Source organism: Alosa pseudoharengus, unplaced genomic scaffold (assembly GCF_046254945.1).
Source record: "Alosa pseudoharengus isolate Yale_2024_CS ecotype anadromous, Long Island Sound unplaced genomic scaffold, YU_APseudo_1.1 YU_APseudo_1.1_scf_16, whole genome shotgun sequence".
NCBI classification, from domain to species: domain Eukaryota; kingdom Metazoa; phylum Chordata; class Actinopteri; order Clupeiformes; family Clupeidae; genus Alosa; species Alosa pseudoharengus.
Window position 1 is genome coordinate 16,827,538 of NW_027468630.1, and position 24,181 is coordinate 16,851,718.

Here is a 24,181-nt window from a genome sequence, read left to right on the forward strand (position 1 = left end):
GGGAAATGCACTCTGTGCATTATTAATTTATGTCACCACACACCCCTTCGCCTCTGCCTTGCTCCTGTGGAAAATAGCAAAAATAAGGTAGAGTGATTTGTGTGTCAAGATGGATGTTATCCAAGAGGCTTGTTTTTTTTTGTGCTGCTGGAATCATGAGACACAGTGGGGTTTATTCTGTGCAGACCGAGTGAATAACAGCCACCACTGCAGGTACTTCAGCATCTAATCATTTTAATTTGTTCATTTGCCATTTCAGCCAGGGGACAAATTAAAGTAATCACAGTCTCTAATACAGCATTAGAGAAAAAAAAATACTCCCACATTGAATATGAAGCCCACAGTCACCACAGATGAAGATGTGGTGTTAGTGGGTGTTGGGTGGACCTTAATGACTGCGTTTATGCAGAGGGCCTGCCTGGCCTCCCTCCCCCGCCTTGCTCCATTAAGGGGCTCTCCAGGGCGCTCCAGCACCGGGCAACTCACCTCTTAAGTGCCACCTATTACCGGATCCACTACCCTCACATCCCCACCGGGAAACCCTTCAGACGATGAGCCCCAGAAATTGATCAGCCATTACGAGTCTGCCTGGGGAACAACAGAATTAAACAGCTACACAATGCGAGTGAGATACAGCAAAGTCACTCTGCCAATACACCTGTTTATAAACTAGTGCAAGGGGATGCTTGCTAATCATCAACAGCTTGGGTGGAGATTTGATGAGTGCGCTCAGGTTAACATTTAAACATTTCCTTCAAATAGCAGCCATATGTGAATTTGGATGGTGGGAGATAACTGCCCAGTTCCTTGTTGACTCATCCTGCCCTATTCACAGTAGTTTCTTAACTGCATGTCACCCTTCGTACTTCGCACTGCAGCATTTCCATATTATTTACTTCTGCAGCATAGTCAGTTATTTAGTGGCACATCCAAAGAGTGACTGTGACGGAGAGAGTTAGAAAAGAATCTATGTAGAAGGTTAGAAAGGTTGGATACACACCAGCTCCATCATTCCAATACATTAGCACAGCTGCTCATTAGAAGCACCCACCTTACATGCCAATCTGGTTTTCTCTGACAATGTTATTTAGTAATCAGGTTTTCCTTGACGAATGGGTGGTCTATGTAGAACACTGCTTCTGTAAGAGAGAGGAGGGCTGGCTCACATTTAAAGGCATCCTATGCCAGTTTTTTTTACCTTACGTAATAAAACCAACCTGTTCTCATTATCACTCTTAAAACGAATGTGTTGTCCCTAACTGGACACAGAGTTGTGTTAAAAAAACAACGCAAGTTGTGTTGTTTTCAACACATTCGATTTAAGAGTGTAGCGACACATTCCCCGAGTCCAGCGTGCGTGTGTTGAATTGCGCTAATCGTCCCTGCACACGGCCGGACACGAACCCATCAACTGCAGCACCTCGGAGCAGAAGTCGAGCATGTTGACAGTAGAGCTAAAGCTCCCCTGGTTGCTCACTAAAAAAAAGCAAAAAAAACTTCTCTCTTTAGCACCCCCGCTGGTCAGTTTTCACCTCAGAAACGTACCTGGTAGCACCTTTGGCTGGGTCTACGAAACTGAGACCAGATTGAATAAAACAGCTTCAAAGTAATTTTGAGGTAAAGTAACGTAATAGGGAGAATGGCCTGGCTTCCTATCTGTAACCGACCCATCTACGGAGAACCATGCAACTTCACTCTCCCCCGACCCAGAGAATCAGGAATTGCAATTGTGCAATAGCCTACTATTTGTCATGTAATATTACCTTATCAGGTGACATGGCTCTTTATTTTGGAGAATAAAAGTCCAAATCCACATATGTGTAACAACATGTTAGGATTCAACAAGTACACATCAGGGTTCGACATGTAAGTACACATATGTATGACGTGTGTATAATTACACATTAGTGTTCAACACGTGTGTAATGTTCAACATGTGTGTAATATTAAACATGTGTGTAACTACACATTGTCCACACAGCCCTGTATCTGTTTGGAGTTCCAGCTAGCTACTCACCTCACCGTATCCACGGGAGAGAGGGGGAGTGGGGGTGTGTTTGATGGGATTATCACACATCTCACTGTAGAGATGAAGTCACGGTGGTGTTGTTGGTGAATTAATCTAATCCGAGCCACTGTCTCTCCGACTCCCCCTGTCTCCTTACATTACACGGGAGGCCAAGCCATAGCCAAGCAGGCAGTGGAACATGCTGAGTTAGTGTAGGGCTGGCCGAATTTCTCTACACATTTAATTAGAGTCTGTAATAAGACAAGCCTCAGTCAGGATTAGGTAAAATCACAAATTTACAGTTTACAACACTGGTGTGTGTGTGTGTGAGTGTGTATCTGTGTGTGTGTGTGTGTGTGTGTGTGTGTGTGTGTGTGTGTGTGTGATGGGCTATGCGTCTCCTCTGTCCAGTCACATCTGTATAAGCAGTACATAATTCAGTGGATTATCAGTACACACAAAGACAACCCATCCCAAAAGAACTTGGGTCTTCACTCTTAAAGCGAGAGCTTGAGTTTTTGAACTCTCTCTCTCTCTCTCTCATATTAAAGAGAAGGCTTTCTCTCTCTCTCTCATATTAAAGAGAAGGCTTTCTCTCTCTCTCTCATATTAAAGAGAAGGCTTTCTTCCTTAGCCGCCATCATCCGGGGGCCATGCAGCTCCTCTGAAAGTCACTGTGTGACCACAGCTGGAGAAACTGCTGCCAAAATAACCAGCGGGGGATTGCAGCTCTGTGCTATTTTCCCTCCCGCCATGAGGGAATGTCGTCGGAACTGACTCCCCGCTCATGAGCCCGCGGGGTAATGGGGGGGTATAGTGGGCGGGTGGAGGCGAGTGGGGGGGGGGGGGCAGATTAGAGAGGAGTGGAATAGAGGGGTACATCCAAAGATCCAGCGCTGCATCACAAAGCGGCCTCCAAGGGCCGTGGTGATGAGCTAGACAGCCGCCCCGTGGCGCCCATTCAGGCTTTTGTCTCGCGTCCTCTCTGCGGGGCTGTGAAAGACCCTCTTCCTCCCTGGATCTCCGTCAAGTACGTGTGCCGCCGCTCTCGCTGCGTCAAGTGCGCTCATAACAAATGTGTCACATGTGGCTCGGGCTGCTGGGTCAGACGGTCCACATTGTACCCATGGCCAGCACATGAGTTTGGAATTCAAAGCGCTGCCAGAACTGGAGAGAAAGGACTCGCGGAGTAGCTGGCAGGCTTCAGCTGTTCACTCAGCCAACAGGAAGTGGAGGAACTCAAGCACTCTCTCCTTTCACAGTGGGAACTGCCCACACACGATCTGACATGATCGATAGCCAACATACAGGGTTTTGACATTCCGATTTTCTTCTCAGACTTTGCACCACATTAAGTATAGATTTCTATAGATTGCAGTATCTTCCAGTGATCATTAATGTATTCCACTATGAGAACTCATGCAAATCTAACTGCATGTAGTGTGTGTTGACAAAGGGAAGGATGAGAGGCACAGGGAGTGTGATCAGAGGCGTGGAGCAACACTGACTGCAGGGCCAGGGAGAAAAAGTCAATAAACAGAATGTGCTCTCTGGAGTGCCTCTGCCCTTAAGCGCTCACACATACACAGGCCAACAAACACACACACACACACAAACCCACACATGCACACTTGAACACATCCTCATCATTACAAAGCCTAAAAAAACAACAATGTTAGACCCGTAGGGGTCAATTGCCCTACACCAAACTCAAACTCTCTCCCTGGGAGCCTCAGGAGGCCTGTTCCCACTCTGTGCAAACACAGAGGAGAGTTAGCAGTGGTGAGCACGTGATACCCATCAGGAAGAAACCAGCGCAGTGGTGATCCCAGACAGGAGGAGATGCTGGAGGCCTCGGTGCTGCTTCACCTCTCCCTCCCAACACAGTGTTGTGGCCCGAGGCGTTGGAATAACCTCCACAGCGCACACTGAGCACACACACACACACACAGACACACACAGACACACACACACACACACCATGTCTTCTTCCAGTTCCTGCGTCTGCTGTGTGTTTGTGGGCGGAAGGACTACAGGGATGCATCCTACTACATTTTAACACCAGTTTTACTCGCTTACAGTTTTACACAGCCATTCACAGAAATGTAGGAGCTTTACTGAGGCCTTTAACAGACTAAGGCTACGTTTATACGGTGACGATGAAAAGAGAAGACGCAGAAGTGGCGTCTCGTCTTCATTGTTTTATTCGCGTTTAGACGAGCATTCTCAGGGGGAAATCTTTGTTTATATGAAGACGCAAGAGTATGTGATATTCGTGTGATAGAACCCCGGTACGTCACGCGCAGACATTCTAATTTGACAGTTTAGCCAGAGAGGTAATCAAGGATCTTTGGTTTCGCCGTTTAGACGGAGACGCAACCCGGGTCGTCTTCAAAACGCTACACTCTGGAAGGAGTCTTCAGATTTTTGCGTCTTCAAGCCCCAATGGCGGGGTCGCCGTGTAAACAAAAGGCACTTTTGATAAAATATTTTGTCGTCTTCCTTCGCAATCGTTCTCGTATAAACGGCCCCTAACAGTCTCTAACTGTATCTGTCCCTCACAAGCTTGTATTTCTTGGCATATTTTGTTTTCATCTGGCATGGAACATTTTGTCTCTCACTGTTCATTGTTAAGTAGCATATTTGAAACATATGAGGGTCATCCATTTGGAGAGGGCTTGTTTCTAATAATCCATAACAGTGTTAGTAACTCATTGCTAGCACCTGTGACATACAGAAGCTGGAATAGACAAGAGCAGTTATTATCGAGTGGTGTTATCTTACAGTCATACAGTTAGTCCTGCTGACCAAAGATTAAGCACGGTCCAGTTACATATAGTAGCGTAGACAAGAGTACTGACCAACTGATAACCGACTGAAGGCTCATCATAAACAGATAGCCCTGACCTGATTCAGTAGCATATAGGACACGGAAATCCCACACACCTGTGTTTTGTCCTTGCATATTTGCACATTTCTACCTGCTACAGCTTTAAAGGTTTAGAGGTCTGACATTCTATTTCAAAAGACTTTACAATGATTTCATGCTCAGATGAAGTACACAGGCCTTACGCTCATGCACTTCTTAGTACTCAGTACACTCATTTTGAATTCACGCAGCCTCTCTTCGTTTTTCAACTCCTTAGTATTTTCACGGGTGATGCCCATGATTCCCCATTCCTCCAGTGGCCCACACATCTCAGGGCCATATGGGGTGTTTGTGTTGTAATTATTCCAGGTGCCATAGGGTTGAATAGACGGGGCATGAGAGGGCAGCAGCCACCTGGGTCTGATGCCAGTAACAAGGGTGAAACTGAGGAGCCAGTAACAAGGTGTGAGTAACAATAATGGTGAGAGTGTGAGAGGGTGAGACTGAGGGGCCAGTAATGGTGAGAGGATGAGAGAGTGAGACTGAGGGGCCAGCAATGGTGAGAGGATGAGAGAGTGAGACTGAGGAGTCGGTAACAGTGAGAGAGGGAGACTGAGGGGCCAGTTGAGAGAGGGTGAGATGAGAGAGGGGCAGCCGTGGCCTACTGGTTAGCGCTTCGGACTTGTAACCGGAGGGTTGCCGGTTCGAACCCCGGCCAGTAGGCACGGCTGAAGTGCCCTTGAGGTGTCTATGTGAAGTGGGGTTTTCAGGACTGCTGGTGAAAGGCCTGGTAGTAAAAGACACTCACACCTCCCTGGGAATACTGGGGAAGCCCAGAGCTGACCTTCTCCTGAACAATCTCTACATCTCCCCATGGCAGAAGCACCTCCTCCAGAGACAGATGGAGGCAGGCAGATCTGGAGAAGAGGAGCTCGGATGGTGTTGTGGTTGAACAGGACTGGTGCTGCCTCCTCAAACCAGCTTAGTGGTTTAGTTTTAGTTTTAATTTAATGCAATTTTTGTCTATGTGCTGGAGCCAAGACATTGGAGTCTGAACATCCAGTATAATTCTGACAGTGATGTCAGAAGGGTCGCATAACGCAATGTGAATGGCATCTTTGGAAGTAGGGAAAGGTCATCATTGGCAGGAAATAGAAAACTGTGAAGAGCAACTGAGAATGTGGCAGCTGAAAGAAGCCTCTAATCAAGTCTCAAGTTGTTTGTATCCCTTTTTAAAATTTGCATTCAGTGGCTGTCTCAACTATCATAAACACAATAGGCCACTGTAGCCAGAGAGAGAGTGTGAATGTGTGTGTGAGAGAGAGAGGGGGATAGGGAGGGAAAAAGAGGGGAAGAGAGGGAAAGAGAGGGGAAGAGAGAGAGAGTGAGGGAGGAGGGATTGAGCCAGTGGAGTAACCACAGCCTTTAAGAGAAAGACCACTACGGCGGCTCCAGGGCTGGGCCTGTGCTGGTCCTGGGAGGGAAGGGGGCGGTTGAGGGGAGGGGGGAATGGAGGGAGGGAAGAGTCGAGAGAGACGAGAGAAGCAGATGCAAGCTCGTAGCCCAGGCCAGCAGCACACTGGATCTGGATGTACAGGCAGAGGATACTGGCAGCTTCCCACACAACACAACACACACACATCCGTAATCTGAGAGGCATCACGCAGAGAGTAGATACTTCCACATCTCCAGAAGGTAAGATGCCGGCTGCATAGAATGAAACACTATAGCGGCAGCCTGGATGCCAGTGTGAGACTTTTTGCTGTTATTGTGCACAGGCTGTGTGAAGTTGATCCATGATGAGGATGTTGGTGTGTTGTGCGGGCGGAGGCAGGAGGAGAGGGACATGCCTCTGGCCTCATACTGATCATGAGTGCATGGAGCTGCCTGTGTTGTTCAACACTGAGGACACGTCCTTAGGAGCAAAACCTAATGCCAGTTGCCCTGGGCTAACTCCCTCCCTCCTCTCTCTCTCTCTCTCTCTTTCTTTCTCTCTCTCCCTCTCTCATGTTTTCAAGCATGACTTCTTTAACAAGCAGTCTTTATGCTCACTCTCTGCGATGGCTTGAAAACAGCCATTCTTCTCTTCAAGCTCTTTTGGGAGAAATGATGACTGGTCCTGCACTGTGTTGTGGAGGAATGAAGATTAGATTCCAGCATTTGACTGAGATTCTGTGTGAGTGTGTGCCTGAGAAAGACAGCATAAGTGTGTGTGTGTGTGTGTGTGCGTGTGTGTGTGTATGTGACAGAGAGGGAGTGAGAGAGAGAGAGGGAGGAAAAAGAGACTGGGAGAGAAGGGAAAATGAGGGAACGGATGAGAGCTGGAGGGCTGTGACAGCTGTCCCTGCACAGACAGTACAGTAGCTGTCCTTTGACTGATGCTACGCCACTTGGCCACAGCCAGTGAAACAAACGGATTGCCCTCCCACATGCTGGGCATGTAATTCAATAAGGTCCACCAAGAGACCTCCATCTTAAAACCGCTGTATGGTGACATAATCATACACCCTGAATCGGATGGTGCTTGGAGTCGCATGTCTACTTCTGACTGCCGGCCCGGGAGACAGCTAAACAATGCTGAATTGAGCTTCCTGCTGATGTCATCACATGAATGTGTGTGACTGGTCATAAATCCCCTCGTTTCCTGGGACCTTTCCCTCCATATTCTAATCTTAGAGCTGGGGTTCATTCTGCCGCAGCATTTTGTGACAATTTCTCATTCTCTGGCACCAATTTCTATTTTTCGCACCAGCCCACATCATTCATGTGGCGGTTTGTGATTCAGTGACTTTTATGATTCAGCTAACCACTTCCCTTTGCTCTGAAGTTGTTTCTTTTTTGACTTTTCCAAGCCCAGCCATATGTTTCAAGACACACATGTCCTGGAGGATGGCAAATGACATGGAATAACCTCCTCCGAATGTATAGTATGCCATGCTGTTATAGTACGCAAAGGTGTCATTATGGAGTTGCCATGGCACAAGAACTGAGTGCTTGAAATGGACTCACACCTACTGTGTTTGAATGATATAATCCTGTAACTGTTTCAACATGTGTGTGTGTGCTCTCCTGCCAGGCTTAATAAGGTTGTTACATTTATGGCTTCATCTTTACGGTACGGCTGTAAGGGTACCCGGCCCTTTTGTACATTGTTTTGGATTCAGTGCTACCATTTGTTTTGAATGCATTTTTTTTCTCTAAACCACAATACCACAATAGTTATGGATGCCGTTATTTTCTAAAGATCTCAATGTTCTTGAGAAAAGTCAGACACATCACATAGAGCTTCTGAGCTCATAGAGAGTGGAGTATGATTTTCCTAAACTCTCTTTCTTCTCTGCACCCTTGTTTTCAGATGTCATGGCGCCCGACATACCGAAGCTCCAAGTTTCGAAACGTGTATGGCAAAGTGGCCAACCGGGAGCACTGCTTCGACGGCATTCCCATCACAAAGAACGTCCATGACAACCACTTCTGCGCCGTCAACGCCAAGTTCCTCGCCATTGTCACCGAGAGCGCTGGAGGAGGCTCCTTCATTGTCATCCCTGTTTCCCAGGTAACCGGTGTTTCAGGTCCAGGGAGCACCAAACACTTTGATAGATCTGAATGTCTGTAGGGTGGCATGCTTGTCTGTCCTCTCCTCCTCTCTGTTGTAGAGAGAGTTACAGTATCTCACTCAGGATCAGCCTGGGCAAGTAGAATTAGAATTAGCATTGGAACTGGAATTAGAATTCCATTTATTGCCATTGTACTAGGGATACAACAAAATTCAGACACACTGCCTGAGCAGAGCTCAAATAAATAGGACACGATAAAAAATAAGCTAATAAAAAGACTCTTAAGAACTTTCATACATGCACACAACACGCACAGTAACAATTTACAATTTATTACAGTATTGAAGTACATAACAACTGTCTCCCAGAGAGGGGTTTAGTTTGCAGGAGACTTCTCATCATAATGTTAAAAAGAGAAGTCGGGTAACTGCAGATCCTCACAATGTTAAAGAACATGGAAAACAATTTTAGCATCTGGTTATGAACCTGTAAGGGAACTGAGATATGGTGACCCACTACCTTGTGTAAAAATTTGAAGTAAATCTAACTAGTAGTTTAAACTTTAAAGTACACACACACACAGGATGGACTTGGTTACAATACCCTTGACCCTCTACCAGGGGCAGGGTTTAATGTGTCACACTGTGTCTTTAAGCCTTATTAGAGAAGGCCAACAGCAATTACATACACCAAATTAAAGAAATATAAATAAGGGCAAAATCCATTTAAGTCTTTAAGACTTTTTTTCTCTTTTGTCTTTTTCCTTCATAAAGTTATTAACTAAAGGGGCAAAATTCTTAAGATTGTTTTAAAAAAAGGAGGAGTGGAACTGTTTTCCATTGCCTTGGACTGCACCAAAACATTCCCTCTGTAATCAGAGTCCAGCTTGTGAGACGGCCAGAGTTTAGATAATAATGAATAGGAATTCCGCTGATATCAGTCAACTGCTCAGTTCAAGACCAACATAACAACACCATGGCTGCTTAGCTAATGGGAAATCTGCTGCCTTGAGGCCTTTTGTAAATATGTGGTGGAGGTCGTTAGTTACAATATTACACGTAGCTCAGGCTTACCTCAGCATTTCTTTATGTTTCACTTTGACTTCCTTAAGTGCTTAGCATACTGTGGGATTAGCATCTGCAGAGGTCATGTCTGGCTGCAGTCTGGTTTCAGTATTAACGAGTGGTGACAGTTAGCCGGCTAAGGACACACTTTCTCTGTCCCACTGACACAGAACCATTTTCTCCCACTGAAGGGTGGACTAGTGCCTCAGATGTCTTACACACTTTCAGATACCAATATATGTCCCTCCGGATAAAATATAAGTCTCTATCTATCATGATGATGCCATATTATGCATCTATAAGCATGCCATATTATTTTAGTAACCCTAAATTTGATAACAAAGACACAAAACAAAAACTGTGCCTCAGGTGTATTACATATTTAGAGAAACAAGCCATAATATGTTAGCACACATACCATGCTAACATGCTAGCACACATACCATGCTAAACCCCAAATCTAGAAATATGTGCACCTTACAGACATGTTCCGTTTGAGTCCAGAGGAGAGAGTGGTCATTATGTTGGGAGGCTTGGGTTTGTGCACTGCCCCTTTAAGACAGACCTGGCAGTGAAGCTGAAATGTCTGCTGCTGGCTGCAAAGCTTTCATCCTGAGTGCATGCCAAGGCGAGCAGTTACCAGAGAAAAATGTAAATTAATCTGGGACTTTAAATCTCTTAGTTGGTCCTTGGGCTGGTATCAGCTGAAACACATTGTCCTCGGTGGCCGGAATCAAAGACATCAGTGCTGTGCTGTGGCCACACTGTAACAGAGCCAGATCACTTGCACTGATTATGTTGTGCTTGAGTTTGCTTCCCCTGAGGTGTCTCTCCTAGTGACTGTCACAGCAGCGTAGCCTAGCCAGCCTGAGCCTGATCACGCAATGCCACAGCAGAGCCCCCGAAGTGAATTGTGTCCTGTCATTAGCGTACCAAACGAGCCAGATGCAAAATGCCCGATGCCGAGTGCTAAATTACCAGCATTCCCATGCCCTGTCACAAAATCCTAATAGGCAAGTCCCCCCACTTGGCGGCCATCTTGGTAACGCACTCTGGGCAGTTATCGGGCAGCTACTTTTCTATTCAAGTGAATGGGGAGCTCAGTTCAGTTCAGTTTCATTTGTCATTGTTACAGGATAACAACGATAACATTTAAATCACATGAATCACCCATTAGGCTACTCATATACATAATTAAGTCCCCATTAATACCCCATAGAAAACTCCAGAAAGTGCTATATCCAGTAAAGTGCTTAGTGCAATAAATAAATACATCTAATAGACGAAGGGTTGTTAGAGTGTTTTTGCAGCGATGCAAAGTCCAGGTCATAGTTAGGCATGCAGGAAGGGGCGGGATATGTGTAGACTACTGCCAGTGTTACGAACTAACCCAATGCATTTCAGTGGAGGAGTCTTTGAGTGCTGTGTCTCCTATCAGAAAGGCTCTTGAAAGCCTGTCATCACATGTCCATTTCCCTTGCATGCGCTATGTCACAAGACACAGCTAGCTCTGTTGTGGAACCATGGAATACTGAGTGTCTATTCAGCTATCAAGGTTGCAAATTCAAAAAACTCAGATCTGCCAACAGGGGCACTTCAGTCAGCATCATTTGCAGCTATTCCACTGATATTTATTTATTTATGTATTCATTCATTCAATCGTGCATTTATTTATTTATATATATTGCAGGGGCCGGACTAATGGCCTTCACTTCAGAGCAGGCAGCTCTGGAGTCATTTCTGTTGTGTGCTTTCTCTCACACGGTCCTGTCTTTGTGTTTGCCAGGTGAGCTTATTGGTGCTGCTGGTGCAGCTTTATTGCTTTGCTGAAATTAATGCAGTACGTCAGTACACAGGGGCCCTGGGCTTGAGTGGACAGCTTCTCCTAAAGAGCTATGAGTCCTTGTCAGCCGAGTCGCACAGATCCTGAATATACTGGGCAATGCCAAAGACCCACTAATGTGTAAGGAGTTCATTAGAGGTCTGAGGATGGTTGTGAAAATAATCCTTTTAACACAACCTGCTGGACCTTTTGAATGAATCTGACAGTAGTATTGAGTGACAATTATTTACACTTGACAAAGCATAAATCTGGTACTCATTTTGAGCACTGTCTGCTACATATGCACAGAGCAGTACCGACAGATGGGAACAATATCATCTGAACTCTGCACTGCTATTTGCTTGACAATGTGATAGGGACTCTGGAAGAATAATTGCATGCAGATATTACTAGCAGGCTGCCAAGAGGAGCGATATAACACAGGACGGGTTTAAGGTATCCATGGTGATGTCATCAGACTGAGTTTAAGGACTGGAAAAACTAAGAGCAGCCTTGACCATATGGCACAGCTGTGGCCTGCAGAATTTTAAATATTAAACAGTCATGAACGATAAAATGCTGTCCTATTCTCATAGCTATTACTGTACATCATCTTAGTTCTGCCCTCATGAATGCTATTTCATAGATATCCCGACATGAGCCTCCACCTTTGACAACTAACTCACCGTGTTTAGGAAGGATGTGTGTAAGATAGAGTATGTGGCTATGATGATTTATATTCAAAAATTGCCTGAATGTATGCAGTGGAGGAGCAGCTAAAAGCCATATTGGCGAATGCTGATCCTCACAGAGAGCCATCTGCTTCCCTGCAGAGGAAGAGGAGAGAGGAAGAGGAGAGACTGCCTCTTGCTGCCAGCTACTGTTCTCACAGCACAGGGGAAAAAAAACACTTAACCAGCACTAACACTAACACACCCTCTGTAGTTGGCAAATTAACCAAATCCGTTAAAATCCACAAAACGCACCGCTAGGTCTCAAAGGCTTTGTGCAGAATAGTCAGTGGCAGCACTCTGGCAGGAGTCGAGCACTTGCTTACTCACTCACACAGTGCTGGAGAGCCAGGCTCCAGATGGGCCTGTTATTAGCTTTGAGCGCTGGTGTGTGTGTTAATGACCAGACTCTGACACAGATTTTCCAGCCTCCTGGAAAGATTAGGAACTGCTGGATGCGTCTCTGGGAGCGACTAGACCAGACTAGCTCACACTGGCTCACACACATTGGACTCAACGCCACACCGTCTCACACAGAGGCCGCTCTGGGAGCGGCTACACCAGACTAGCTCACCAGACTAGCTCACACAGAGGCTGCATTACACTAACTCACGTAATGGCCACCCCATGCTTTTTGCAGTTGCTGTAATACGAATAACAACCTCCAGCAGCGTAACGACATCAGAATGTCTGTAAGACAACATGCATCTGTTCTGTTCTCAGTCCAGAAACCTGCAGAACACAGAGTATAGCATCTCTGTCAGATCCTGTTGCGTAATGGACACAAACACACAGCCTCTCAGCCTTCATCAGCCTCAGCACAGTCTCTGTCTCTCTCTCTGACTGCTGGCTCTCCCAGCAGTGCAGGCAGCAGAGGAAATGGCTGATTGATATTAGTGAGTCAACAGAGCCTTCCAGATTTCATACAGTAGCAATGATCTTTGACTTGCCACACAACTATGACCGATATCTAAACATCCAAAGCAGAAATGAAATGTAGCACAGCAAGCAACTCTCCAAACCCCTGCCTTGACATTATGTCATTATGCATATAAATATTTGACTCCGTATGCAACGTGCATTGTGTTTTACTGTATGCCTATAATTCTTTGACGTATTAGGCATAAAAATACCGTTTTAAGTGTGATGTGAAGAATAGTAGATTGTGATTGTATGATGACTGCATGGTAGGACCTCTCATTTGACTGACGGCCTGCGGTGCGTTTCCCAAAACCATAGTTGCTAACCTGTTAGCAACTTAGTTGGTTGGCAATGGGAAATTGCTTTGCAGCCAATAAAGTTGCTAACTTAGTTAGCAACTATGGTTTTGGGAAATGCACCCCTGGCCGTTAACAGCTGATCGCTCACCTATACCAAGACCCAGAGAGTGGCTCAGATGTCTTGTGTGACTGAGGCTGCAATTCAGTAGTTTGTTTATGGTTAATAGGTAGAAAAAACGCTTTTAGCCTGATTCTCCCTAAATGGTAGAATATAACGCCCACTCTGGTTTACAGGAAAAAACAACTATTTTTTAGTTCCAGCACCGAATAAAAATGCCAGGTTCTAGCTCACTGAGCCTGCTTTGGGAGCAGCTAGCTCACAGAGGCCAGGACTAATAGTGCCCTCCTTTACCTACTGCCACAGGGCCAGAGAATCAGATAGAGTGCAAACTATAAGGCAGAAATGGCCTTGAAGCGGGGGGGTGGAGATGGGGGGGTAGAGAAGGCATAGAGAAGGAAGGAGGGAAAGAGGAGAGCAGAAAGAGGTGAGCAGGAGGAAATAAGAGAGGGAGTAGGGAAAGAGAGAGAGATAGAGAGAGGGGGAGAGAGAGAGAGAAAGAAACACAGAAAGATCCACCTTTTTCATATTTATTATGAACCCTTTTGGGAACTTTTGTCCGACCTTTCCAGAGAGGAAATTGCCAAATCCCCACTGATTTCCCGCTGAAGCGTTTAAATAGTCACATCCTGTCTTTGGGATGAGTTGCACTTGCTGACTATATGCAGCTGCAGAATCCGGCCATGCAGGTTGCAAGGTTTTCTGCCTAGCAAGGTTTTCTGCCTTGTGAGGTTTTCTGCCTTGCTAGCTTGCTGTTGCTCTTCTCATATACTCAAGTCTGTTTTATGAGATGATAGATACTGCAGAAGCAGAACATACTCTGCTGGTGATGATTCCACCATCCACCTCTATTTACTGTCAAACTTTTCCTACATTAGTGAGATATGAAGCATATGCCGGGAGAGGGAGCAGTCCCACAGGCCTCCTTTCATGGTGTCTGTCTGGTGTCTAGGTTGTGTTATTGGGTTGCGGTGAGCTGCATGTTTTGTTGTGGGTGCTTGATGAGATTATGGGCGTCTAATTAGGGTGTTTGTCACGCAGTCTGTGTAAATTAGGGTCTGCATTACAAAAACTGCTGGTCTTACCAAGAAGTATATAATCCCTTATGTGGTGGTTTTGTTATTTAGTAATTCCTCATTTTCTGGAAATGTGTCATTTTCTTCCAAGAGAGCTTACCAAATGTAATTGCTTTTTTCTATTTATTTATTTGATTTAGTTAAATCAGGATGTCTTGAATGAATGCCTTTTTCAAAATATTTGCCAGTGTAGACTACTGTTATAAACTAGCTGGATTCGGTTTTACACCCCAGGACTATAGGTGTCAAACATTGATGGCTCATGGCTGTATTGTGTGTTTTTGCAACCTTTATCACTAGGCTACTTCTGCATCAACAGAGAGCTAAATGTGTCATCCCAGTTAGACATTGTGAGACGTTGTCAATTTGTCTTCGGTCGTACCATTCCTCTTTGAGCATGACATCTGAGAGGCCCATCTCATTATTGTCGCCTGTACCCTACCGAGTTTTGAGCTCTTCGGGGAAATCAGAGTGGTAGGAACCAGTTTAACACTGCATATGGAAATAGCCTGAAATGAGAACACCCTCGAGCCGCCAGCCACTGTGCTAATTAAGAACAATTCCACAAATTATCTTGAAATTTGCTTCGCCTTTGTGTAGCTGAAACGTTGGAACCAAAGGCTAGAGGATGGGTCTGTTTTAGGCTATTTGAATGAAACACCCCCTGTTGAGTGATAATACACACAAAGCTATTTAAGCCCAGTGAACCATGCAATATTACAAGTCCCGAATCGCATCTTATGGCTTAGTGAAAAGGATGTCATAACATTACAAATCTGTGGCGACTGTAAGCTCTCACCATCTTCTCCAAGTGCAAGCCCAGAGAAGCAGGCGGTTTGAAGTACGTGAGCCGAGAGTTCCATCCCGCGGGAGATAAGAAGCAGGTCACTGGGCTGAAATGACATCAAACATTCATGACATCATGACCGATATCCTGCAGCTCAGCCCAGGAGCTCTGAGCATTGTGCTACAGCACCACCTAGTGTTCACTAAGGGGAAGGCTCCCAGTTTAAACTGCAGCACAGCTCACACAAGATACAGTATCTGCATTATGTAACTTACAGAAAACAAGTTCGTTATGGTGGAAGTGAAGCAAAATATTTACATGACAATCTTACTATAATAAGATTGTATACGGTGTACTTTATTGGAAAATAAACTATACAAAATAATACCCTGAGTTTGCCAATAAAGGTGATAACGATGATATTCTTAATACATTATTGAGAGACAAATTAATTTAGTGTTTCTGTTGCATTTATTAACCTGCTTTATGTTTTTTCTTCCTTTTGTCCTTTTCCTATATAGTCAGGACGTATTGAACCTCACTATCCTAAGGTTTGTGGTCACCAAGGCAATGTGTTGGACATCAAGTGGAATCCTTTCATCGACAACATAATCGCCTCCTGCTCTGAAGACTCTTCTGTGAGTGGACTGCTGTAAATGAATGAACTTACCCCATAACCAGCTGCACCGGGGACTCTTAAATATATATATATATATATATTAATATATACATATATATAAATATATATATATATATATATATATATATATATATATATATTCCTACCCCTGGCAAATATTTTCTCTTTATCAATATGTTTGTTCTGACAGAAAATGACACTGCCACATGCCAAAAGGTCACAAGACAATGTGGTAGAAACATGGAATCATAAAAAGAAGCGTTTTCATCTTTTTTTTAAAAAATTATGAAAAATGGTGTGTCCTACATTTTTCATACCCTTTTTAAATAATCAATGGAAACATCTTTATTTGCCATCACAGCTCTCAAAATGGTTCTTATAATAGCTTTATCAATATGTTCAATATGTCCAGGTGTACCCTTATAAAGGTTAAGCTGAGTTGTGCATGTTTGGAGAAGAGTGATCCATGATCAGCATCCATGATGACCAAGTGGTCCATTTTGGAATGGGGTGAAAATTTCAACCACCAAAACACCATACCCACAGTGGAGAATAGCTACAGAAATGTATTAGTTTTGAGTGTTTTTCAGACAATGGAGCCTGGCAACATTGTTAAACTAAATGGTATTATGAGAAAAAAGGACTACATCAAGATTCTGAAGGAAAAACCTCAGGCACTGAGCAGGGAACCTTGGGCTCATAAGCAGCATTGGACCTTTAAGCAAGACAATAGGTACAGGTATACTCTTTTGATCCCGTGAGGGAAATTTGGTCTCTGCATTTATCCCAATCCGTGAATTAGTGAAACACACTCAGCACGCAGTGAACACACAGTGAGGTGAAGCACACACTAATCCCGGCGCAGTGAGCTGCCTGCAACAACAGCGGCGCTCGGGGAGCAGTGAGGGGTTAGGTGCCTTGCTCAAGGGCACTTCAGCCGTGCCTACTGGTCGGGGTTCGAACCGGCAACCCTCCCGGTAACATCCAGCCAAAGTGGGAAATAAATGGAACAAGAAACAATATCAACATTTTAGAGTGGCCCAGCCAGAGTCCAGACCTCAATCCATAAAAAAGTGAGCACCAGGCCAGAGTGATGGAAAATAATTGTTCCTGCCTCAAAACCCAGATTGCTGCTAAAAAGGTGTTGTCTAGAATCATTGTGGAGAAATGGAGAGGCTTGATAGGTATTATAAGAACCATTTGAGAACTGTGATGGCAAATCAAGTTTTTATTGGTTATTTAAAAAGGGTATGAATAATTTCATAAAAAAAAGATAAAAATGCTTCTGTTTTTGATTCCATGTTTCCACCACATTGTCTTACAACCTTTTGGCATGTGGCAGTGTCATTTTCAGTCAGAACAAACATATTGGTCAAAAGAAAATCAACATTAAACCAATATTTGCCAGAGGTATGAATAATTTTGTTCTTAACTGTATATATATATACTTTAGGGTTTATAGTGTCAAGATCTTTTGAACCCTCTGTATCAGGATTTATGGCAACTGTATATTTTAAGTCATGGGCATTAGGCATGTATGTATGTGTATATTTAACCCTTCTGGTTTTCATTCAGTGGGAGATAAGCTCTGTGGTGGGCTACACTATACGTCAGTGGTCATCTGTAATCCCCTGCAATCCCAGAGTATCCAGGATATTTCTGCATCTGTGCCCACTGCCGCCACGCTTGCCTGCGTTTCTCCATCGTACCCTCTGACCTAGCCTCACTGGCTTAGCTCTCAGACCTTGAATGACAATGCAGAGCAGATCTCAGATGTTAATTTTCACAGAGTTCACAGATTCACACATAAAGCAAAAGACAATATATAATATAGGTTACAAACAGGAAGCTGACATTCAGGTTGGGTATTCACAGTATACTTGAAAAAACTGAGAAAACTAAGTATTCCAAAATACTGTGCTACTAGTAATGCTGTGTTATTGAGCTGTACTGGTCCTGATGCTGTGTTATGCTGTACTGGTAGTGATGCTGTGTTATTGAGCTATACTGGTCCTGATGCTGTGTTGCCATGCTGCACTGGTCCTGATGCTATGTTGCCATGCTGTACTGGTAGTGATGCTGTGTTGTTATGTTATACTGGTAGTGATGCTGTGTTGTTATGCTGTACTGGTCCTGATACTGTGTTGCCATGCCGTACTGGTAGTGATGCTGTGTTGTTATGCTATACTGGTAGTGATGCTGTGTTTGTATGCTATACTGGTAGTGATGCTGTGTTGTTATGCTGTGCTGGTCCTGATGCTGTGTTCAGTGTGTTGTTATGCTGTGTCGTTTCCTCAGGTGAGAATATGGGAGATTCCCGAGGGAGGACTGAGGCGAAACATGACGGAGGCTGTGTTGGAGCTGTATGGCCACAGCCGGCGGGTGGGCCTGATCGAGTGGCACCCTACAACCAGCGGCATCCTCTTCAGCGCTGGTTACGACTACAAGGTGACGACACTGGAGCAAAATGAATCACATTACTGATGCAGAAAGTTAGTGTCTCATGAATGTGTGACTAGCATTGGGATGAGTTGTTAACATGCCTGTCTCCTCTCCTGACCACCTTGCCGCAGATCTTAATCTGGAACCTTGAGATCGGAGAGCCGGTGAAGATGATTGACTGCCACTCGGACGTGATCCTCTGCATGTCCTTCAACACGGACGGCAGCTTGCTGGCGACGAGCTGCAAAGACAAGAAGCTGCGTGTGATTGAGCCTCGATCTGGCCGAGTCTTACAAGTGAGGACAAATTATCTCAAGTAACCTTAACAGACATGTCATAGATGTATTACATCCAGAAGCTATTCAATCATCAGTGTGGGGAAAAAAAACCTTACTCACTGAAATTTGCAACATTTGAAAAGTCAATATACCTCACAACCAGTGTCCTTAGGCTATATGTTGAGATGAACAATGTACAACTTGACTCAAAGGCACAAAAAATCAATCGTTGACTCCACAAACCATGTTGTGAAAGGCTGCATTGAACTTTGATGACACAAATAATTCTGTTTTGTCCACAGAAAGTTCTCTCCGGTGCTGTAGGTCAGGCCTTTTCAAAGCTGACTTTTCGAGGCAGTCACAAGGCCCTACACACTAGGGAATGCCATGCATTATTAATACTGTATCGTGTGTTTTACTCCAATGGTTCTCTCTTACTTCTTTAGCCCCACAGCAGCAAAGCAGCCACTGACAGCAGAGCTGTGAACTGCTGATAGTTAATCCTCCACCCCATGTTTCTATAAATATCCCACAAAATTAAATTACATTATGCTGAACTGTTTTTTATAAGACCCAAGTGGATCTTGTCCCAGCGTAATGGGAAAAGTAGGTCCCCCTAGAGGTTAATCTTTGATATGGGTAATAACCTCAGTTTTGACCAGGCTGTATGCATGAAGACTGTAGGGTGATGTTTAGCTATTGTAATTGAATGACTATTTTTTTGTTCTTTGGATAGGAGGCTAACTGTAAAAACCACAAAGTAAACCGGGTGGTGTTCCTAGGCAACATGAAGCGACTGCTGACAACGGGGGTGTCTCGTTGGAACACTAGACAGATTGCATTGTGGGATCAGGTGAGCAAATCCCCTCCCCACCAAAACCTGCACCAATGCCCCCTTTACCAGGCAATTGCCAACCTCTGATGTGCCTGCCTCATATCGCCAGTGCCATTTGCTTTTGGTTAACCTGCGACAGCGCTTAAAGGAGAAATCCGGCGATGTTTCACATAGGTCTCTGTTTCTCGATGTCACCGAGTACTGTTGGTATGGGGGGAAAAATGTAGGCGATCGGTTTTACCTAGCTCTAGTTGCGGCAGCCAACAGCTAAAGTAGCCAGGCAGCTACAGCGCTACACTCTGGGGGCATGTTCATGATTTCTCCTTTACTATAAGATCCTTCACAAGAGGTGTCCAGTGTTAAAAATGACCTCTGTCACCGCTCCTGCATGCTCTGGGTGTTTGTACGTGAACAGACGCTTGATTGACAGAGTCATGACATGGCCCTGACCATAGCTGTATGTCTTCCTCAGGAGGATCTGTCCATGCCCATCGTCGAGGAGGAGATCGATGGGCTGTCAGGGCTGCTCTTCCCCTTTTACGATCCAGACACACACATGCTGTATCTGGCCGGCAAGGTGAGCAAGCTCTTACATCTAAAATCAACACTTTTAAAGCAGATATTTACATTTAAAGTGTCTTGTTAGCTTTTTTATTTTGCCTTTTAAAATAATGTTTGCATCTGTTTACAGGGAGATGGGAATATTCGTTATTATGAGATCACCTCGGAGAAGCCATACTTAATGTATCTGATGGAGTTTAGATCCCCAGCACCTCAGAAGGGACTAGGTAGGTATTACACAGAGAATGCACAAAGTGGTCTTGGTATAGATATGCATATAGATATGCATTTAGTATCTGATGGTTTATTTGAGAATATGAAGACGATTCAGGATCCTCTTACTTTATGTAATAAAACCAAATACATTCTCAAAACCTTGTGAATTACTCAGTGATATACCAAAGGCAATTTTGTAATGACCTTATGAATATAATCCATGTCCAAAACGTGTTCTCGTGGTATGGTTTGCAGGTGTGATGCCAAAGCATGGCCTTGATGTGGCAGCCTGTGAAGTATTCCGGTTCTACAAGCTGGTGACGCTAAAGGGCCTGGTCGAGCCCATCTCCATGATCGTGCCTAGGAGGGTCAGTGGGTGCATCCTAACCCTTCCCAAAGCATGAACTAATAACGCTGCCAATCATAACTCCATTACTGTGAACTGCCTCAGACACTAACAGAATAAAGCAGTGCTCCTCCGGGAGGTCTTTAGGGGAAGTACTGGTGCCAGAGCCTCTGAATTGATACCACACACAAATACTGCAGGAGGACTGCCAAGATTTGCTAGTCAGCATCTCCAACATGACTTACTTTGACAGGGCTGCAGAATCCCTCTCCTTTGGCATTAGTGTGTAATTGCTTGTCAACTCATCACACTATGGAGTCACTTGTGAGTTCACCTCACATCAGACGCTGGGCCTGTGTTGTCTCAGGCTGCAGTAAGTGGAGGAGGTGTGGGCCAGATTTGAGGCTCCACAGAGCAGACAGGGCTGCCTCTCTTTGATCGTGATATATTCAGGGACGATATGCATATCTCAGAAGTAATTTCTGTGGGGAATAACATCTTGCTTCGTTACCAAGATACTTATGTGTTCTTCAGCTCTTCTGCGGTTTCTGATGTTCAAAAGAGAAATGGCATCATAGGTGTGATGATACCATCCTCACCTCACCTTATCCTCTCAAATAAATTAACAAAACAGTTATAAGCTGTCATACAATTATTTCATTTTACAAACTAACTAAAAAAGTTGAGTTGTGTGCAGTAGTGTGCTGTGTGGCACAGCAAGGCTTCTGTGAGGTGCTGTTTATGGGAAACGTAACTCACTGCAAATAATTACAAAAATGGGAGCGCCTTGGTGTGCAGAGCATCTCTTATATCCTGTAGGCCTAGACTAAGGCACTGTTTATGGCACTGACTCTGCATGTGTGTGTTTATGCCACAGTCCGAGACGTACCAGGAGGACATCTATCCCATGACCGCCGGGACAGAGCCGGCCATCTCAGCTGACGAGTGGTTAAGTGGGATCAACAGAGGTACAGCATCCTGTCTACTCTCTGTGAGATCCTCTGATTTGATCTCTGTGAGAAGCTCACGCGTCTGATATGTGTGTGTGTGTGTGTGTGTGTGTGTGTGTGTGTGTGTGTGTGTGTGTGTGTGTGTGTGTGTGTGTGTTTGTACAGATCCTGTCCTCATGTCTCTGAAAGAAGGCTACAGCAGGCCCAGCCAGCTTGTCTTCAAAGCCCCTGTGAAGGAGAAGAAGAGTGTTGTGGTGAATGGGATCGACCTGCTGGAGAACGTTCCACCCAGGACGGAAAACGAGGTGCGTAGAAACCATGCGACTTATGCATCTGTGTGAAAAGCAGCTTGGATCATGGAGCAGTGTGCTGTGTTAGACTACTTCCTAGGGCAGAGGTGTCGATTTTTACTTCAGTCTCTCTGATCACTCTAAGTCTTGTCTTGTCTCGTCTCGTTTGGCAGCTCCTACGGATGTTCTTCAGGCAACAAGACGAGCTGCGACGGCTGAAGGAGGAACTCACCCAGAAGGACGTTAAGATTAGACAGCTAGAGCTGGAGCTGAACAACCTGCGGAACAACCCCAATAACATCTGAGCAGAGGAGGGTGGGGCCTCGGGGGCAGTGCCTGTCTGGCCATCTGTGTGATATCTCTCCGAGCCCCTGGCACTGCCGAATCCAACAGCAACATGCCTCCCTCCTCTCCTTTTAGCATGCCCAGCAGGGGCATTTGTTTTCACTAGGCGATGCCCCTTCCCTGATGGCGTGTGCTCCAGAAACTTCTTCAGGGGTAGAGAGATCCCCCTCCTCGTGAACCCGAGCTAACTTCTCCCTCTCCCTCGCCCACTGCCACTTGTGCTGTGGGGAGCTCCATCTCCCACTGAGGAGCTGTGTGAGAGATCTGCACCCATGGGTGTGCATGTGAACTGTGTAAAGAGGGAACACAAATATGTTTTACTACAGGGCTTTGCTTTTCCTTTTCCCCAATGAGTGTATCAACTGCAGAAGTTGACATCTGGATTTGAATGGCTTTCATCAGCTATATTAGCCTGTTTCTGAAGGTAGATGATTTTCCGTCTCTGTATCTTCAACCTGCCTCTAAAATAGTAGTATTTTACTTTTAATATGGTAATTATTTATTTTGATATGCTCTTTTGTTTTAGGCTCTGTTCTTTGTAGTCGAGTTAATCTCAGTAAATATTTACAGACAACAAAGAATAGTACCATAATTTACAGGTATGTCTTAGTTATTCCTCAAGAGCTAAGACTCTGAAATGAACTGTGTCGGTGATGTATCTTTTTGGTTAGAATCTTCATTGGAGACCAGTGCCATGTGCCAAGACCAAGGTAATGGTGTCAACATGTTGGTGTGCAAACCATATCTCTCAAGGAAATCACTGAATCTGGCCTCCGCACAGTGAACTCAATGAAGTAATGCAAGGTGTGTTCTGTATGTGTGAGCTTCTTCTTTTAACCATATAAGTGAGAAAGCAAGAGTGTTTGTCAGTTCTGACAAAACAAAGACAACCTTAGAGAGAATTGTAATGGTATTTCCTTAGTAGAGCTAGTCATTGAGAAAAGTTAGGTTTCACACCCATATAAAGAAGTAGAATGCAGTAATACCGTACAAAACACTGAAACAGATAGATATAGATGGTCAGAATGGTTGTAGTGAGGCTGAATGTTTTTAATTGAGCAAAGTAAAATGATGAGTTTTTTGGTCACCCTACAAAACTTTTTTTCCTTACAGCTTCATACATCAGTTGCATTTAACCTTAGATTTAAATGTCGGCTCAGTTCCTGAAGTCAAAAGGGAAATCTTTATCCTGGCGTCAATAACACCTCTCAGTGCAGTCACAGCATCGGAGTTTAACCATCAAAATCTCTTATGTGATATTTATTTGTCCTGAATACATCACTGAACTCGTACTTTTGTGTGCAATGCAGGTTTATGTTGGATTTGTATGCACACAGTCTTCTGTTGGCAAAAAAGTAAGTGTGTGTTATTTTATTGCCAGTCAATTTCCAATCCTGAAACTTTGGTAGGTGTTTTTAGAAGTTCGTCTTGAGATTTTACATATACAAATGTGTGTCTGTCATAAAAGTTTCCCCAGCTTACTGAAAGAACCATTCCTGTTTGCTGATGAGAACCACTTGTTTCATGGAGGCAGAGGTAATTGGTGGAGGTCGAGGTCACCAGGCTTGTGCAAAATTCCAGAATTTAATTGAAACTGGCTCTTAAATTCCAATTCAATTCTTGAATTTCACTTGCACTTAAATTGAGGTAGCAAACAGGAAGCAGAATTGCAATTCGAATTGTGCACAACCCTGGAGGTCACTGGTGGAATGAGCAGCTTGGATGAAAGGGGGGGGGGGGGGGGGGGCAAAGCAGGTTACTCTCTGTGTGGAATACACATTGACGATATGCATAACATTGCCCACGTGGCCCATTGTCACCAACTTGTGAGAGCATCCACAGCGGTGTCTGGCGGTGAGTTAAGCAGGATGGTTGCCGTAGTTGCTTCTTTTAAATTCGAAGACTGAGCTCAAGTTAGTTAAGACCGATCACCAGGTGAAACCATAAACACTGCACACCTCAACACAACATGTGCTACTAAAGTACACCCTATAACCCCGTGATGCTGATAGGCCTAAACTGTTTT

General features: G+C 44.7%; 1 protein-coding gene across 3 annotated transcripts in view; it reads left to right on the forward strand.

The window, feature by feature from the left end:
- coro2ba (coronin, actin binding protein, 2Ba) overlaps window positions 1–23,864 on the forward strand; it is a 38,917-nt gene extending 15,053 nt beyond the window's left edge. Inside the window, exons 2-13 of one of the 3 annotated variants that reach the window (XR_012987302.1) lie at window positions 8,233–8,433; window positions 15,774–15,890; window positions 18,191–18,340; window positions 18,466–18,630; window positions 19,349–19,465; window positions 19,920–20,024; window positions 20,139–20,235; window positions 20,480–20,592; window positions 21,448–21,538; window positions 21,686–21,825; window positions 21,984–22,579; window positions 22,827–23,864. Coding sequence is in view for 2 of the 3 variants with exons in the window: in XM_076287240.1 (XP_076143355.1) it covers window positions 8,233–8,433; window positions 15,774–15,890; window positions 18,191–18,340; window positions 18,466–18,630; window positions 19,349–19,465; window positions 19,920–20,024; window positions 20,139–20,235; window positions 20,480–20,592; window positions 21,448–21,538; window positions 21,686–21,825; window positions 21,984–22,115 (1,428 nt within the window). In the remaining variant the exon portion in view is untranslated. Of the gene's footprint in view, window positions 1–6,454; window positions 6,573–8,232; window positions 8,434–15,773; window positions 15,891–18,190; window positions 18,341–18,465; window positions 18,631–19,348; window positions 19,466–19,919; window positions 20,025–20,138; window positions 20,236–20,479; window positions 20,593–21,447; window positions 21,539–21,685; window positions 21,826–21,983 lie in introns of those variants that run through there. The other 2 variants (XM_076287241.1, XM_076287240.1) reach the window with 2 other exon arrangements.
- Window positions 23,865–24,181: the final 317 nt, after the last annotated feature.